This window comes from Enhydra lutris, unplaced genomic scaffold (assembly GCF_002288905.1).
Source record: "Enhydra lutris kenyoni isolate GAN:26980312 unplaced genomic scaffold, ASM228890v2 scaffoldscaffold25, whole genome shotgun sequence".
Taxonomy (NCBI): domain Eukaryota; kingdom Metazoa; phylum Chordata; class Mammalia; order Carnivora; family Mustelidae; genus Enhydra; species Enhydra lutris.
Window position 1 is genome coordinate 2,045,098 of NW_019154109.1, and position 16,113 is coordinate 2,061,210.

A 16,113-nucleotide genomic window follows, 5' to 3' on the forward strand; every position below is an offset into this window, starting at 1 on the left:
TCAATTAAATGTTTCTGTATTGCTTTTTAAATTTACCATAAGCATCTGAATTAAGCCGTTTTTTTTTCTTCTCTGATTTTGTAAAGGCTTTGCGTATTCAGACCTCTATTTTGCCTTTTTTTTATCTTGTTATATAAAACAATTTAAAAAAAAAAACCAAAGTACATGTTTTTACAAATGTGTGTTAAGTAATGCAAGCTAAATAAATTTTTTGACATAACATAAACCATAAAATGTTTCTTTACTTCTATTTATTTTTTATCAAAATTGTAAAATCTACTGGTTTGGCTTTATTTTGAAGGGATAAATGAAAGCTAATTCCCTCAATTCGAGCACAAAAATTTTTTTTTGAGCAAGTTACCTAATGAGGATATTAGAAATTGAAGCCTGACATACAGGAATATATAAAAAATTCTTAAAGTTATTGTATGAACATGTTTTCCTCAAACATGGTTAGTAATATAGTACTTAGAGTTTTTGCAGAATATTAGATAAATGTTAAAGGTTTTTAATTTCTTTTCTCCCAGAGGCTTATAGGAACTTTTTAAAAAAATGTAAAGGCTAACATTGAGGGAAATCTCTAAGGTAATTATTACATTCTGATTATTTAATGTCTGACTTACCGATAGAAAAATTAGAGACTTTTTTTTTTTAATAATTCATCAAGTCACTATGTAAGTTTATAATCTGGCATAAAGAAATCATTCCATGTTAAAATTCAACTACATTTTATTTGTTTGGAGGGACTTACTGTCACTTTAATAAATGAGTCAGATTAGAAATAACATTAAAATTGTCACTCAGACCATATAATACTGATCTTAATATTTTTGTGCCATCATTTAAATGTATTTCTTATGCATAAAGTAGGGCTGCATCTCATTGTGAGTTTTATAGAGCCCTAGAGAAAATTTCTGGGTTTGCTTTTTGATCAGAGTTGGCCCATGAAATATGAGGACAGATAGATTAATTTAGAAACTAGATGAGCCAGTGTTAGAGATAGCATTCTTTTGAGAGTCAGATAGTCTAGAACTGTCTTTGTCCATCTGGAAGGTCTCCCACTTCTGTGCAGAGGCGGCCATGAGGTTACCTACAGACCACGTTAGGATTTTTCTCAGGCAGTATAACACAGTAACTGTAAAAGCCCAGACTCTGAAGCTAGACTACTTGAGTTCAAATCCAGGCTGTCGTCTTTATGGCCTTTGTGACCTTGGGAATGTTACTCCTCTGTAAAATGTTATAGTAGTGCCTATCCCAAAGAGTTGTTGGGAAGACTGAATCATTAAGGCGTGTAAAAATATATAGAACCATGCCTGACTCATGATTAGAACTCAGTAAATATCAACTTTTAGGAAATGGTTTTCTCTCAGCTCTGGTACTAGAAATACATATAGTCAAAGCCCCAGAGTTACCTTACAGAGCATGAAGATCTTACCATATAGAACATGAAAATGTTCAAGGGACTATATTCCAGTTTTTCACTGGAAGCCTAGGAAAGCTAATGACTGGTTGTATGGAGTCTCTCCATCCAAGTAACATGGCTTCTAGACGTGTCCACAGGCTGCAAAAAGTGAAACTATGAGTAACCAAATGAACCAGTTATGGGTAGTTATTTAACAACTTAAAAATTTGGAAACTGTCTGGCAAAGGTAAAGAGTTTTTCCTCTTCCTCTACTTAATAACTTTTAAACTCTTTATTCTGTCTCTTGATGTTTCTGGTTTCTGATATGTAGGTGACAGTTTTATACTTCTATTCATTATATCAGGAGCACAGATAACTCTACCATGGAAAAGTGGAACTGTACTTTTGTATACATTCAAAGAAGACAGGATGAGATGGGACCTTATTTATAGAACTTGAATTGTTATCTGATATGACAAGAGACCATTCATAGATCCATATAAATTTGTCATTTTAAACCAAATTATTAAAGTTAAAAGCATAAAACTTAGTCTGTGGCTATTTGTAACATGAAAGTAAGTTTTATGTTGTGATTTTTTTCCCCCTTTACATTGCCAAAGACTATTGTAGCTGATTTTTCCTCCACCACGTTAACGAGTCTATTTAAATGTATCTTTAGAACAGCCAGTAGTTCTCTCATATGTATTAAGGAAAAATGCATCCAGTTAAGAATGTAGGTCTACGTAAGTCTCTCATTTTCTCTTACAATCTGCCTTTTTTTCAAAAAGGATTTGAGGTACCTCACAGTAAAAGACATGACTTGGGGCACCTGGGTGGCTCAGTCGCTTTAACGTCTGTCTTTGGCTCAGGTCGTGATCCCAGACCAGGGTCCCGGGATCGAGCCCCATGTCAGGCTCTCTGTTCAGCAGGGAGTCTGCTTCTCCCTCTCCCTCTCCCTCTGCTCCTCCGTCCATTGTGCTCCCCTCTCTCTCTCTCTAAAATAAGATCTTTAAAATAAATGAAAAAAAGACATGACTTAACAAGTTATTAAAATAGAAATGGAAGTACAAATTCAGAACCAAGGATAAAAGAGAATGTAGGCACACCTAGCTTCCTGGCCCCAGAGTTGCCCTGGTTGAGCTGTTCATCTAGTTACTGCTTCCTTTCTGTCAGTGCTCAAAGGGTTGTTTCTGATTTTAAGGAGGAAATATACTGGTACCTCAAAGAAGACAGAGTTTTCTCCTACTAAATTATAATATAAATATCTCCTATAAGGGCCACCTGGGTAGCTCAGTTGATTAGGTGTCTGCCTTCGGCCCTGGTCATGGGATCAAGCCCCGCATCAGGCTCTCTGCTTGGCAGGTAGCCTGCTTCTCCCTCTGCCTGCTGCTCTGCCTGCTTATGATCTCTCTCTCTCTCTCTCTCTCTCTGTCACATAAATAAATAAAATCGTTAAAAAAAAAAAAAAGAAAAGAAAAGAAAAGGAAGAAAGAAAGAAATATCTCCTAGAAGGATCTGTGAGTAATGTACCAGGCAGTGTCTTTAGTAGCAACTACACAGAAAATACCTATGTGGTATTTGATAAAAGCCAAAAGCAAGCATTAAAGCATGGCTTTGGAAAGGTGATTTGGCGGCTTTGATAAACCATTGTGCTCCCGTGATGCAGCTTCTGGTGTCCCAATTTGATTAAAGGGTAGAGCTAAGATTATCCAAAGTCATAAAGATGAACAGAGTCTTATATATATAAAGATACAGAGTCTTCCCTAAATTTTCATTCTCTTAGAGGAGTTTGATAGGGGCTATGTAGCACACCTTTCAATACTCTTTGAACATTCAGATTTTTCAATATTCAATACACCATTAAATATTCTTTGATAAGGACTGAGAGTGGTGGATTCCATGCTACTGATTTGCCTAAGGGGAAACAAACAGCAAGTCAGTTTTGACACCGTTGATTAAAGCTGAGGCATCTCACCACTGTGTTCATTGGACGAAAGTCAGACCAACCTCTGAGAATTTGAATAAAGTACCTGAAATGCTCTGTTCTCTACTCTGTGATGGTCACTACATAACTGGTATCTTCTGTCGATACCTAGTATCGCATCCTCTTGATCAGAAGTTAGATAATACGTCAGACTAAGTGATACCCCTCTATAGTGGTAATGCTTTGAAACTCAACCAGTTAGTGTTACTGAGAAATCCTTATATATGCAGAGCTGTATTAGGCATTATGAGGAACTCAAACCAAAAGGCCAAATTAGATAAAAGTAAGCAAGCTCTCAACAATGGTAAATGGAAAAGGCCTGCATTAAAAAACCAAATGACTTGGTTCCAGTTTGGGTTTCAGCATTAATTTTTTAATTGGCTCTTGGGTTGTTTCCCTCTGTAAATTGAGATTGTTATGAGAGATTACAACACTTTAAAAATAAAAAGATATGGGGGGCACCTGGGTGGCTCAGTCAGTTGGGTGTCTGCCTTCAACTCATCCCAGGATCAAGCCCCACACTGGGCTCCCTGTTCAGTGGGGAACCTGCTTCTCCCTCTGCTCCTTACCCCACTTAGGCTCGCTCTCAAATATAAATAAATAAATAAATAAAAGGATATGGAAGATTTTATGAAATATGAAATGCTATATAAATTTAGGATTTTTAAAGATCCAGGGGCACCTGGGTGGCTCAGTGGGTTGAGCCTCTGCCTTCGGCTCAGGTCATGATCCCAGGGTCATGGGATCGAGCCCCACATCGGGCTCTCTGCTCCGCAGGGAGCCTGCTTCCCTCTCTCTCTTTGCCTGCCTGTCCGCCTACTTGTGATCTCTGTCTGTCAAATAAATAAATAAAATCTTAAAAAAAAAAATCCAGAATGATACCTGCCATTAAGTAAGACTGATTAACACATGAATATTTAAGAGAACCATACAATGCAAAACTATGTTCAGGATAGGTTAATACATTTTCACTAAAGCTGTCTCCTCTATCTTCATGATCTTAATATGGGTAGAGTAAAAAATTATGTAATATATAGAATTCAGTTACCTAGAGATGGATACAGAATTAAACACCAAATTCAGGAATTCACAGTTCTACCCAGGTTGCAATCTGTGAGTACCTCACAGGTGATACCTTCAAAACTTAGTGTCCTTGTTGCCCCTGCAAAGCCAGTCTTCCTTCTTTGTCACATACTTCTGTTAGAGGACACAATGTCCTTTCACATACCCTGGTGGAAACTTCTGGTGAACAATATTTCTTGACTGAAATCTTAGAGCAACTTTGAGCATTCTGCTGGCATTGCTCTGTTTTTGCTCTATCTTTGACTATTCCAAGAAGATATTGTTCTGAAGTGCACCTTTAGTGATCTCTGCCTCCTGGCTTAAGTACTGACTTCCTGTTGCTCATAGCAATAGATTGTAAACTCCTTAAACCTTTACTTTATTTGGCCTCAGTCTATCGTTTCATCCCTGTTTCTTGCTCCCCAGGCATGCAGAAGTACGAGCCACTGTTTTCACACACCTCACACTTTCTTCGGCTCAGCACCTTTGTTCAGTCCGTTACCTCTGCTTGGAATTTTCCGTACCATTTTATATGTCAAAATTGTGTTTGTGCTTTGGACTTTCATTCAGTTGCCACAACCACAAAACCATTCCATTTTCCCTCACTCAGGAGTTACCCATTCATTCTTTCACTTAACCTGTTGGTGAGCATTTACTGTTCATACAATATCCATCTTCCAGGTCTTTCAGTTTAATAGGAGAACACATATTAAATGAAGGACAGGGCGCCTGGGTGGCTCAGTTGGTTGGGCCACTGCCTTCGGCTCGGGTCATGGTCCCGGAGCTCTGGGATCGAGTCCTACATCGGGCTCCCAGCTCCATGGGGAGTCTGCTTCTCCCTCTGACCTCCCCTCTCATGCTCTCTCTCACTCTGTCTCTCTCTCTCTCTCAAAATAAACAAACAAAAAATATTAAATGAAGGACAATAATGAAGTGGTAGAAAGGCTTTAATTAAAGTGTGCAAACACCTGAAACTAAGATAATGTTAATGTCATACCTCAAAAAAAAAAAAAAAGTATGTGAAGGGTATGATGGAAAACAAATAGAAAATACTAAGATATGGATGGCGCCTGGATGGCTCAGTCAGTGAAGCGTCTATCTCATGATCTTAGCTCAGGTTTTGATCTCAGGATTGGGAGTTCAAGCCTCAGCCCGTGTGTGTGTGTGTGTGTGTGTGTGTATAAAGTTGTTATGAAAGGCTCTGAGAATGAGTAGGTGACAGGCAAGGGCGGGGGGTATTTCGAGGCAGTCTTTATAAGCAGAGACGCAACATACATAAAGATTCAGGGCATAAAACAGTTTGGTGAATGAACACAGAACTGAATGCTTTGTTATCATTAGATTGTAGAGTGGGGCTGGAGGGAGGAGGGGTTTGGGGCTAAATGTGAGGCTGGAAAGGTAAGCAAGAGCCAGATATTAGAACCCTATAATATACCATGCCAATAGTTATACTTTCTAGAGGGCAGTGGGGAGCCATTGAAGTGCCTAATGTTGAACTGTGGTCAGCTTGGTGTTTACCGGCAATGCTAGGGAGATTGGAAGAAACTAGAGGTAAAGCTGTCAGTTGGAAGATTATCCCTTCAGTGTAAGCAGTGGAGCCTAAGGCAAGAAGAAATACAGTCAGGGAGCAGTAAGACTTGGTAGATGATTGTTGTGCCAGGGGGAAGAAGTATGAGGAGGTGTCTTGTATGAATTTCAGATTTCTGGCTTGAGAAATTGGAGGCACTGCCAAGATAGAACTGGTTTGGGGAGAAAAAAAATAAGATCTCAGTTCTAGGCATGTTTAATATGAGGTATTTGTAGGTAGGTATGCTCAGAAGCCGGGTGGAGATATGTGAATGGAGCCCATGAAGAGGTCTGGCCTGAAGATACATATGTGTGTGTGTGTTCCTCAGCGTGTTGTGTTGGTGATTATTAAAGCCAGGGGAGTAAATAAAGTTGTGTAGGATAAGAAAGTAGAGGGAGAAAATAAAAGAGATGAGGAAAGAAATGAACCTCAGAACACACTGACAGTAGAGGGATTGCCAGAGGAAGATAAACCTACAAAGGAAGGAAAAGTCAGAGAAGTAAGAGGAGAACCAGTATGGTGTGTTGGACCCAGAGGAGGAGCAACACCCAGCAAGGCTGTGATCAGAAGCATTGGCTCTGCAGAAAGGTCGAGTACCAGTACGAAGAGGTAAACAGGAAAGAGTTCATCAGATTTAGCAAATGGGAAATACTGCTAACCTTTGCCAAAGCGATTTCAGTGAAATGTTCTTGGGGGGTGGAGGAGATGAAAAAGTGATTATAGTTGGCTTAAATAAGTAGATTAAGGAAGTTGATGTAGTAAGTATAGTGGGGTTTTTCCCCCCACCCCAAAGAAATTTGGCTATAGAGCAAATACATTAGATGGGGCACTGGTTGGGAAGTGAAACTTGACTATACTTACAGACTATGATGAAACAGTCAACAAATGAGAGGCTGGAAATATAGAAAAGTAATAACAGACTGAATATTCACTCATTAGACATTCATAGCCAACTGTATTTCAGGTGCTGATGTATGATGGTGTATAATGTATAGTCTCTTAGAAGAGATTCCAGTGATAGAATTGAGAGTAGTAAAAAAAAAATACTCTTCTGATGCTAGAACAGAAATGATATGGACCAGATACTAACAAGGTAGGTTGAGATACCGAGGAAAGTTTAAACCTAACAGTGTTGATTTTTCTCTGTGGAGTAGGAAGCAAGACCTGGGGGAGAAAGAATTGAGGCCAGTGCCTACGGATTAGTGAAGGTTGAGATTAGCCATTGTGGGAAATGGAGTTTATTGGGCAAAACATTTGGATTACAGAACAGCTTTTAAGGTCCAACTGCAGTTGGAACCGTGAATCTGGTGACTCCGGATTATATGGAGTCTGTGATCTTCTCCAGCAGTCCTTCGCATCCTGGTAGAAAAGCAAAGAAAACAATTGTCAGGGTTGATACTGTGAAAAGATAAAGGATTATTAATGGTGCTGCCAAAGAAGTTGTTAAAGGATTGTACTATGAGGTCTAGCCTGGAAATGAATGATGGAAGTCCAGAAGCCGATGATTGATGAAGAGGAAAGGTATCGGAAAGGGTCTCAAATCAAAGCACAACCATATTGGGGGACAGGTGTGAGCCCTGGAAGGACAGGGGCTTGTGTCCACATTTATTATGCGACACAGGACATTGTAAAGCTTAGGTTATGCCCCTGGGAGGCACAAATGACTAAAATGGAGCAAAAGTGAAGATTAAGGCCAGGTAGTCAAGAAGTTTGTTTTGGATAGAGGATCCAAATGGGCATCAGAGTGACCAAAGATGTGGTTGTTGTACTTGGGATGAAGAATACGGTCAGCTAGATATCCTCAGTGAATGAGATGAAACAACTCGGAGCTAGGCAGATGGAAGGAAAAAGAGGAAAGTAATGATTGTCTCTTCCGGGCAGCCATCTACAGTCTTTTTGCCTCTAACTATCTCACAAATACCTCTTGAGATGCCTATCACTTTGTAGTTATAAGAGAATTAGTTAATATGGTTTCCTCAGTCTCACGTTTGTCAGTCTTTCTTCCCCCACTAGATTGTAAGCGGCACAAAGGCAAGGTATCATGTGTATTTCATTTATTGCTTTATCCTTACTACTTAAGTATCTGGTGCATAATAAATGCGTAATAAGATTTTACTGAATGAATGAATAAATGGAGAAGGGAGAGGTAGAAAGGAAAGAAGGGTCAGACTGTCAGGAAGGGAAATGAGTCAATCTCTCACTTCTTTCCTACACAATAGGCCTTCCTTTCTGGGCTGGTTCTTCACCCTGATGTACCCTCAGTGTCCTCAGATGCCAGCATAGTGCTCTATTCTAGATGAGTGAGGATCACTACTCAAGCATATTTTAATTTTATAGGATCTTGTTTTCATATTTTATCAACTTGTTTATTAGGTAACAATTTAGGGGGGAAAATGATCAGATTATTTGATTCATAAATATACTGAGGTATGCCTAATTGTCCAAAGAAATTTCTAACAAGTCACGTAGGACAAAATTGTATATGATTTTGTATTACGTGACTTGTTAGAAACTTCTTTGGGCGAGATAAATCTTGATGACACAATGAACTACACTTCAGATGGAGATCAAACCACGTGAGAAAGAGGAAGAGTAAATGCAGTCTTGCCCTGGCTCTGTCTACCGAAGCGTTTCTGAGTCTCCTGTGAGTCCTTAAGAAGGCTGTCCCAAAGGAGGGGGTTCAATGTGGTGGTTCAGCCGCTGTCCTCACTCCCTCTCCATTTACTGTGTTGTTGACTTCTCTTCCTCTTGATTACATCTGGTTCTCATCTTCTGCTTTGGAGAGCCAGAGAGTCTTTGTCCTCTTCGATTAAATTTATATCCATCTATCTTTAATCTTGGGGACTTTCTCCTCTGGGCAGGAGAACTTGAGGACCATTTGCTAGAGTAGGTTGGAAGTGTCACCCCATTCTGACCTATCAGGCTGGGAAAAGAAGGCTTCTGGACTGGTTTGAAGGATGTGGTAGTTTTATTCAGTCAAAAATTGCCATTACATCTATGTGTATTCTGGTTAATTGGAATGAATTTTTGTACTTCAATTGTCTTTTTCTGTTATCTTTCCTGCTGCTTTTGTCATTTTTATCTCTAAACAAAATATCTAACAACTAGGCGACCTGTTAGAACACATTATCTTTTAAATACAAGTATCATTATAAATGTTTTTCCTGCTGCTTTCTGTATTGTGTATAATTGGATGTATTTGTTTTTATTTTAATGGGTAAAATGCCAGCCTCTTTCTGATTTAAATTTCTCTCAGATTGCCATGATAAAATGCCTTGTGGATTTGCTGTACCCCTTGAGGATTTTCAATGCTATTGTCTGCTGCATTACAAGGAATATAAATTGAAATTCTCAGACCCTCTCAGTGGATGTAATATTATCATTAATATTTACTACATGCTAATAACTGGCCAGAAAGAATTAGTGCAAATTTTCAAAATATCTAAGTCATTCCTCAAGACATACTTCAAAAGCCAAAGAATCTGGCTCTTCCTCTTCATTTGGCTTATCATCTGTGAGAGATCACACACACGGTGCTACGAAGGCACAGAGTGTCGCAAACTGATGCAGTTGGAATTGAGAATGAAATCCCATATACTTCTACTCACTGGCTCTAGGACCAGATGGAAGGATGTTTTTTTCCCCATGTATTGAGGTGTGCTTATTTTCTGTAATGTAAATACGTCAGTAAACTTCAGCTCTCTCTGTAAAGTGAAGATACTAATACTGCTTCATGCAGTTGAGGGTTGGGATTGGGATACAAATAAATTCATAATTTACCTCGCTTATACTTTATTATTCTTAGTTTAGAAGAGTACTTTTTCTTTAATATGAGACTAAAAAAACGCTATATTTATATAAAATGATTTATGTTAAGTGCATAAGATAGCCATCTACCCTATGCCTCATATAAACTTAGATCTGTAGACACATGCTATATAATTATGAAAATTTAAACTTAATATCAAGGCTAATGTAGTACATTCGAGATCAAATAAATGTGTATAAATCTACAGTTAATTTGGAGCCTTAGAGATAAAAACCTGTTGTCCTTTATGACTATTGTCTTCTGATAAGCTTTTTTTTTTTAAGATTTTATTTATTTATTTGATACAGAGGGAGAGATTACAAGTAGGCAGAGAGGCACCAGAGAGAGAGGGGGAAGCAGGCTCCCGGCTGAGCAGAGAGCCCGATGCAGGGCTCGATCCCAGGGCCTTGAGACCATGACCTGAGCTGAAGGCAGAGGCTTAACCCACTGAGCCACCCAAGATAAACTTCTTTGAAAAATAGTAACATCATTGTAAAGCCTCTGAATGTAGACAGTACTTTTTGCTTGACCTTAACACTCACCAATGATTATACATACTTCTTAGACTTCAACTAATTGCAAAATCATTGACAGCAGTCATATATATTCTTTTTTTTTAAGGTTTTTTCGTTCTTATTCCAGTATAGTTAATGTACAGTGTTACATTAGTTTCAGGTGTACAGTACAGTAATTCAGCAATTCCCTGTGTTACTCAGTGCTCAGCATAAGTGAGCTTTAATCTCCTTCACTGATTTTGCCCATCCCCCCACCGGCCTCCCCATCAGTATTCTCTGTAGTTTAACAGTTTGTTTCTTGGTTTGTCTTTTTATTTTTCCTTTGCTCATTTGTTTGGATTCCCAAATTCCACATGTGACTATTTAGTCAGAAAGTGTACTTTCCTTGTAAATCTATATCTAGCCAGAATAGTTTCAATAATTAACTGAAATGCTTACTTATTTATTTACTTAAAGATTTTATTCATTTGCCCGAGAGACAGCACAAGCAGGGGGGAGCGGCAGGCAGAGGGAGAGGGAGAAGCAGGCCCCGATTTGGGGCTCGATCCCAGGACCCTGGGATCATGACCTGAGCCAAAGGCTGACGCTCAACCAACTGAGCCCCGCTGGGCACCCCTGAAATGGTATTTTAAAGCGTCTTGTATTTTCTTCCTCTGTAGCTACGACAGTTAGTGAATATGTGCATCAGTCCAGATCCAGAGAAGCGACCAGACATCACCTACGTTTATGATGTAGCCAAGAGGATGCACGCGTGCACTGCTAGCAGCTAAATACATGGAAGATCACGGAGAATACAACCAAACTAATTTAAAGTGTTTTTGTGCAAATCATACCTCCCCGTTTTCGTCTGGGTGTTAAGATGAATCTTTCAGAGCTAATGTGCTTTGAATCCTTAACCAGTTTTCACATAAGCTTCATTTTGTACCAGCTTAAGTCACCTTCTTGCAAACAAACCCCAAATGACTTTGGATCGTCAGGTTGCATGTTAGGAGAGTAAATTAAACTTAATGGTTTTTAATGGCTAAAGCTTTTAAGAATTATTTAGTTTTTTTGTTTTTTTTTTTTCCTTTTTGCTGATGAATTGTGTTCAGATAGACTCTCAGTGCCAAATGTTGAAGGCGCAGCTTGGCACTCATCAAGATAGACTTGTAACCTGAGGAAGAGGATCTGAGCACATGACTTGTTTGCTTTTTTGTCATTTATGGACATTGGAGATTAACACAATTGTGAACTTTTGTGATTATTTTATTCTTAAAAGTTTGAAGTATGTGTTTTAGTTCTTAGCATTGTAGCTTTCAAATATAATTCTTAAGATAAATGTAGACATAAACTATTTGAGAAACACTTAAAATTCTTAGCTCATACATTCAAAGGGCAACTCTTAAATGTGAAAAAATTGAGGGACAAAATGTGAGTCAGACACTGAAGAATTCTTTGCTTTATTTTGTTTTGTTTTAATCTCTCTGATAGTCTTTTTGCATTAAAATGGTATAAATGAATCCATTTAAAAAGTGGTTAAGGATTTGTTTGGCTGGTGTGATAGTAATTTTGAAAGTTGCACATTGCCTGAGGCTTTTTTTGTGTTTTTATTATTGTTTGTACATTTGAAAAATCTTTGAATAATCTTGCAGTACTATATTTCAAGTTCTTTATAAATTTAAATTCTCTCTTCATAATTGTACACTATAGTGTAAGCATATGTTTTTATGCATAGATTTTATTGAAGTTCTGATTGGTCCCCTTCAGAATTTTTTTTGTATTCTTCAAGTTACTTTTTTATTTATATTGTATGTGCATCTTATCCATTATGTTTCAGATTTTCTGAGAACATAATACCCTTTAAAAAATATTTGGTATACCAATACTTTTCCTGGATTAAAAACATTTTTTTAACTTTTATAAAATTTGGGCCACCCTGTATGCGTGTATTTTGTCAGAGAGGAAGAAAGGATGTGTGTTGCATTGTACCTGTGAATGTTGACACAGTTTCAGTTCATTTGACAAGGTTGTAATTTTAGAATATGTTTAAAGCAATGAAAACTGGCCATTACCACAGCCAGAATTTTTATGAGATTAACACTTCTGTTGAGAAGCTTTTAAGCCAAGTACTGTATTCATGCATGAAGATGACAGAGATGGTAACGCTTCGTTTAGTTTAAGGACATGCGCAGAGTTTAGTAAATGCTGTTGTGGAGATGAGTTTTCCCTGAGTGCCTTCATGTTCATCACAGAATCATGAAAGCCAAAAGGCCAAGTGGCAGTCACCGTTCAAGGACACCAGGCCACCCTGGAACCCTGGGATGGATAATCCTCCCAACATGGAAACCTCGTGTTTAGAGAGTACCTACCTTTAGCTGATGTAACCTCTGGTTTTGTCTTCTCATATAAGTATTTTTCTTATAGTCGTTTGAATACTTTCAAGTCATTTGTAAACTTTAAAAATGGTTTATAAAGGGCAAAAGCATAAACTCCCCTCCCTCCCCAAATGTAATCAGTTGTGGTATCTGAAGGGTAATTTGTCTTGGGATAGACAGAGGACGCCCAGGTGGTCCTTTAAATGAGGGCCAGATACATCATTTTTACCAGATTCCAGTTACCTACAGCTTTTACACTGAGCATCGTAGATTTTCTCCAGAATGATGAGTAAGTAGGTTATTTCTGTTGACCATTAGTGTCATGTTCATTTTATTATAATATAATTGAGAGGAAATTGTTCTGAGGTTGGAACAGATAATCTCCTTTTTCTTACAATCTTTAGAAAAATACGTGAACCTAAAATTCATCTGTGTAACCCCTCCCAGTGACTTTTAAGCAAAAATTTAAGCTTTTCTTTGTTAGAAGGAAATAGCTAGGAAGAATTTAATGATCAGGGAAATCCATTATTATTTTCTACAAGTGGAAACTTTTTGTTTTCGATATGGTATCTTTTTCCTATCTAAGTGTTCATATTTTTTCCTGAAGAAACAACTGTGTAAACAACAGATTTTAATTTTGAATGAGATTGTTTCAAAGAATTATGAAGATGATTAGAAGCTTTAATTTTTATAATCACCTATGAAATATTCTCTTTATATTTCTGTTTATAAGTAAATTTTGTACTAAGTAAAACATATAAATTGAATTGGGAAACAGTAAAATGAAAGGTACATCTGATTCTAAACCTTATTTAGACTTTGGTACCAGTTCCCCAGAGGAAAATGTGGGGTAACTGTTTTTGTATGCTGAGGTTTAGGAATGGTGGGTGAAGTGTATCCCTGTATAAATAAAAGTGCTCAACAATGTGCAATGCTTGTAAATTTAGTAAGATGTTACAGCCATTTCATGAATGCTTTACCATTTTACATAGTACCCTATTACAAAACACCTTTCTTGTATCAATATACTTCAGGTGTTGCTGTTAACATTTACATGATATTTATTTTAACCAAAATGTTATTCATATTAAATGTTTTTTCTTTAAAATGAATGTATTATGTTTATAACCCACAAATGCGTAATTATCCTATGCCTCATATTTCAATAGTACTGTAATATGGACTTTTTTTGTGAAATACTTTTATTTTGTTATGCTTCAAATACACATACTAAAAAGATTCTGTTGTTAGCTTTGGAAATTGTATAATATCCTAATATAAATAAAAACAAAATTAAACAATGGGTACAATAAAATTTTTATGTATCTGTGATTTTTTTTCCCACTAAAGTCTGCCATTGTTTATTTCACTTAACCTACAGAAGAAACAGCTCTTGTTCATTTCCATGACGTTACCATTTTGGGAGAAGCCTAAGAATTGAAACAATTGAGGGTGATAATGGAGCTCTGACAGACACTAAGAAGTAGTTTAATAAATACGTACTAAACTAAGGTAGATCTCCACATGTTCCTACTCTCTTCAGTACATCATTTTCTGTCTTTTTTTTTTTTTTAAGATTTTTATTTATTTATTTGTCAGAGGAAGAGAGAGGACAAGCAAGGGGAGGGAAAGAGGGAGAGGAAGAAGTGGACAGAGCAGACTCCATGCTGGATCCCAGAACCCTGGGATTATGACCTGAGCTGAAGGTCACCCAGGCATCCTATTTTCTGTCTTTGAATAAGAAAAGGAACTTTTCCTAGGGTCCTGGGATCCAGTCCCGCATCGAAATCCTTGCTCACAGGGAGTCTGCTTTCACAGACCTGTACCCCTGAAGCAAATAATACATTATATATTAAATAAATAAATAATTAATAAATTTTAAAAAGTAAGTAAATAAAAGGAGTTAGAAGGTGGAAAAAAAAGTTTTCTCAGATTATAATGTTATGAGTCTAAAATTCAGGTAACCTGTTCCATTCCTGTCACCATAATACGCTGCTAGCAATCTTAGAAATAGTTCGAATGTTCTTTTCACATAAAAAGTGAAGATTACTTTCTGTATCTAGAAATGCTGAGGCTAAAAGATCTTTATGGGGTAAAATCCTCCAAAAAAACCACCAAAAAACCCTACCAAATTTTCATGGCTGACATTAAATGTAGTTTTTCAGGAGCCACCCAGACCACATCCTGTACGTCTCCTTTTGGAACTTACCCAACTGTCTGTGGCCAAATGATTCCTTGTGTGATTGTTTACTTTCATTCTCCCCGCTAGAGCCTCAACTCTAGGTGGACAGGTACTTCCTGTGTTGTTCTGTGTGATACGCAACACCTAACACAATTCTCTTGATAGTCACTCAGGTTATTTTTGTTGAATTAATAAATGAAAATTTTGATGCTGTAGGTGGAACTGAGCACTTCAAGGGGATACTGTGCAGAGATGCAAAACCAGCAGAAATCAGGAGAGGCGAGGGCGAATAAGGGGATGAGAGAAGCAAACACAAGCTAAACTAGAAGAAAAATTTTAAGTTACAAGTTGCCATGAATGACAAAGAAGTTGGAGATAATAGGGATTGATAGACGGCTCCTGGACTCCCTGAGAAGGTCACGGTCATACAGGTTCAGTAGAAGACTGGAGTGGAAAACAAACCCAGGTAAAAATAGGAATGATGATGGCAGGTGAAGGAAAAATAGAAGGTAACCAGAAGGAGTCATAGCTCACGTTTTAAGGTAAAGTGAACTTAAAATGGTTTGAAGAATAGGAGAGGTAGCATGTGGAGGAGAAATTGAAGATACCGGACAGGGAGTACAGAGGTGATAAGAAAGAAAGAGGTCCACAGAAAGGATTTATCCATTGAGCCTGCAAGTGTTTATTGTGTATCCTCATAGATCCTGTATTAGTCTTGAGAAAAATATTTCTTTTTTTTCATGCAGTTAAAATCAAGTTGGGTAGAAACGCATTTACAGAAATAGAAATATATAAATGCAAATTGTTACGGGTGCTATGGAGGAAAGGAGACACTGAGGAGGGGACATTGAAGTAAAATGACCTAGAGGATGAAAAAGGAGTCAGCCAAAGAACAAACAGGGGAAAGAGCCTGCTGGCCTGTGGGAAGTTAGCTGGGCTCTCTGAGAAGCAACAGATGAGAGTGGGTAGGTTGGGGTGGAGTAATGCAAGGTAGATTTAGAGATGTGTATTTTCTCTATATTTGCAATAATCAGTAACATAAGGGTAATAAGTAATAGTAATGTAATAGTAATATAAAAATTCATAATAGGGATTATAAAATACTTAGAAATAATTGAGCAAGAAACATGTAGAACCGATATAAAGGAAATTATAAAGTCTTGTTGAAGAACACAAAGCAAATACAGAACAAATAGAAAAAGAGTCTGTGTTCCAGATGGGGAACTTCATATGAAAATC

General features: G+C 37.6%; 1 protein-coding gene across 2 annotated transcripts in view; it reads left to right on the forward strand.

Annotated features, from left to right (window-relative positions):
* LOC111151021 (NIMA related kinase 7) overlaps positions 1-13,986 on the forward strand; it is a 149,857-nt gene extending 135,871 nt beyond the window's left edge. For both annotated transcript variants that reach the window (XR_002640835.1, XM_022508726.1), the window contains exon 10: positions 10,998-13,986. Coding sequence is in view for 1 of the 2 variants with exons in the window: in XM_022508726.1 (XP_022364434.1) it covers positions 10,998-11,108 (111 nt within the window). In the remaining variant the exon portion in view is untranslated. The remainder of the gene's footprint in view (positions 1-10,997) is intronic.
* Positions 13,987-16,113: the final 2,127 nt, after the last annotated feature.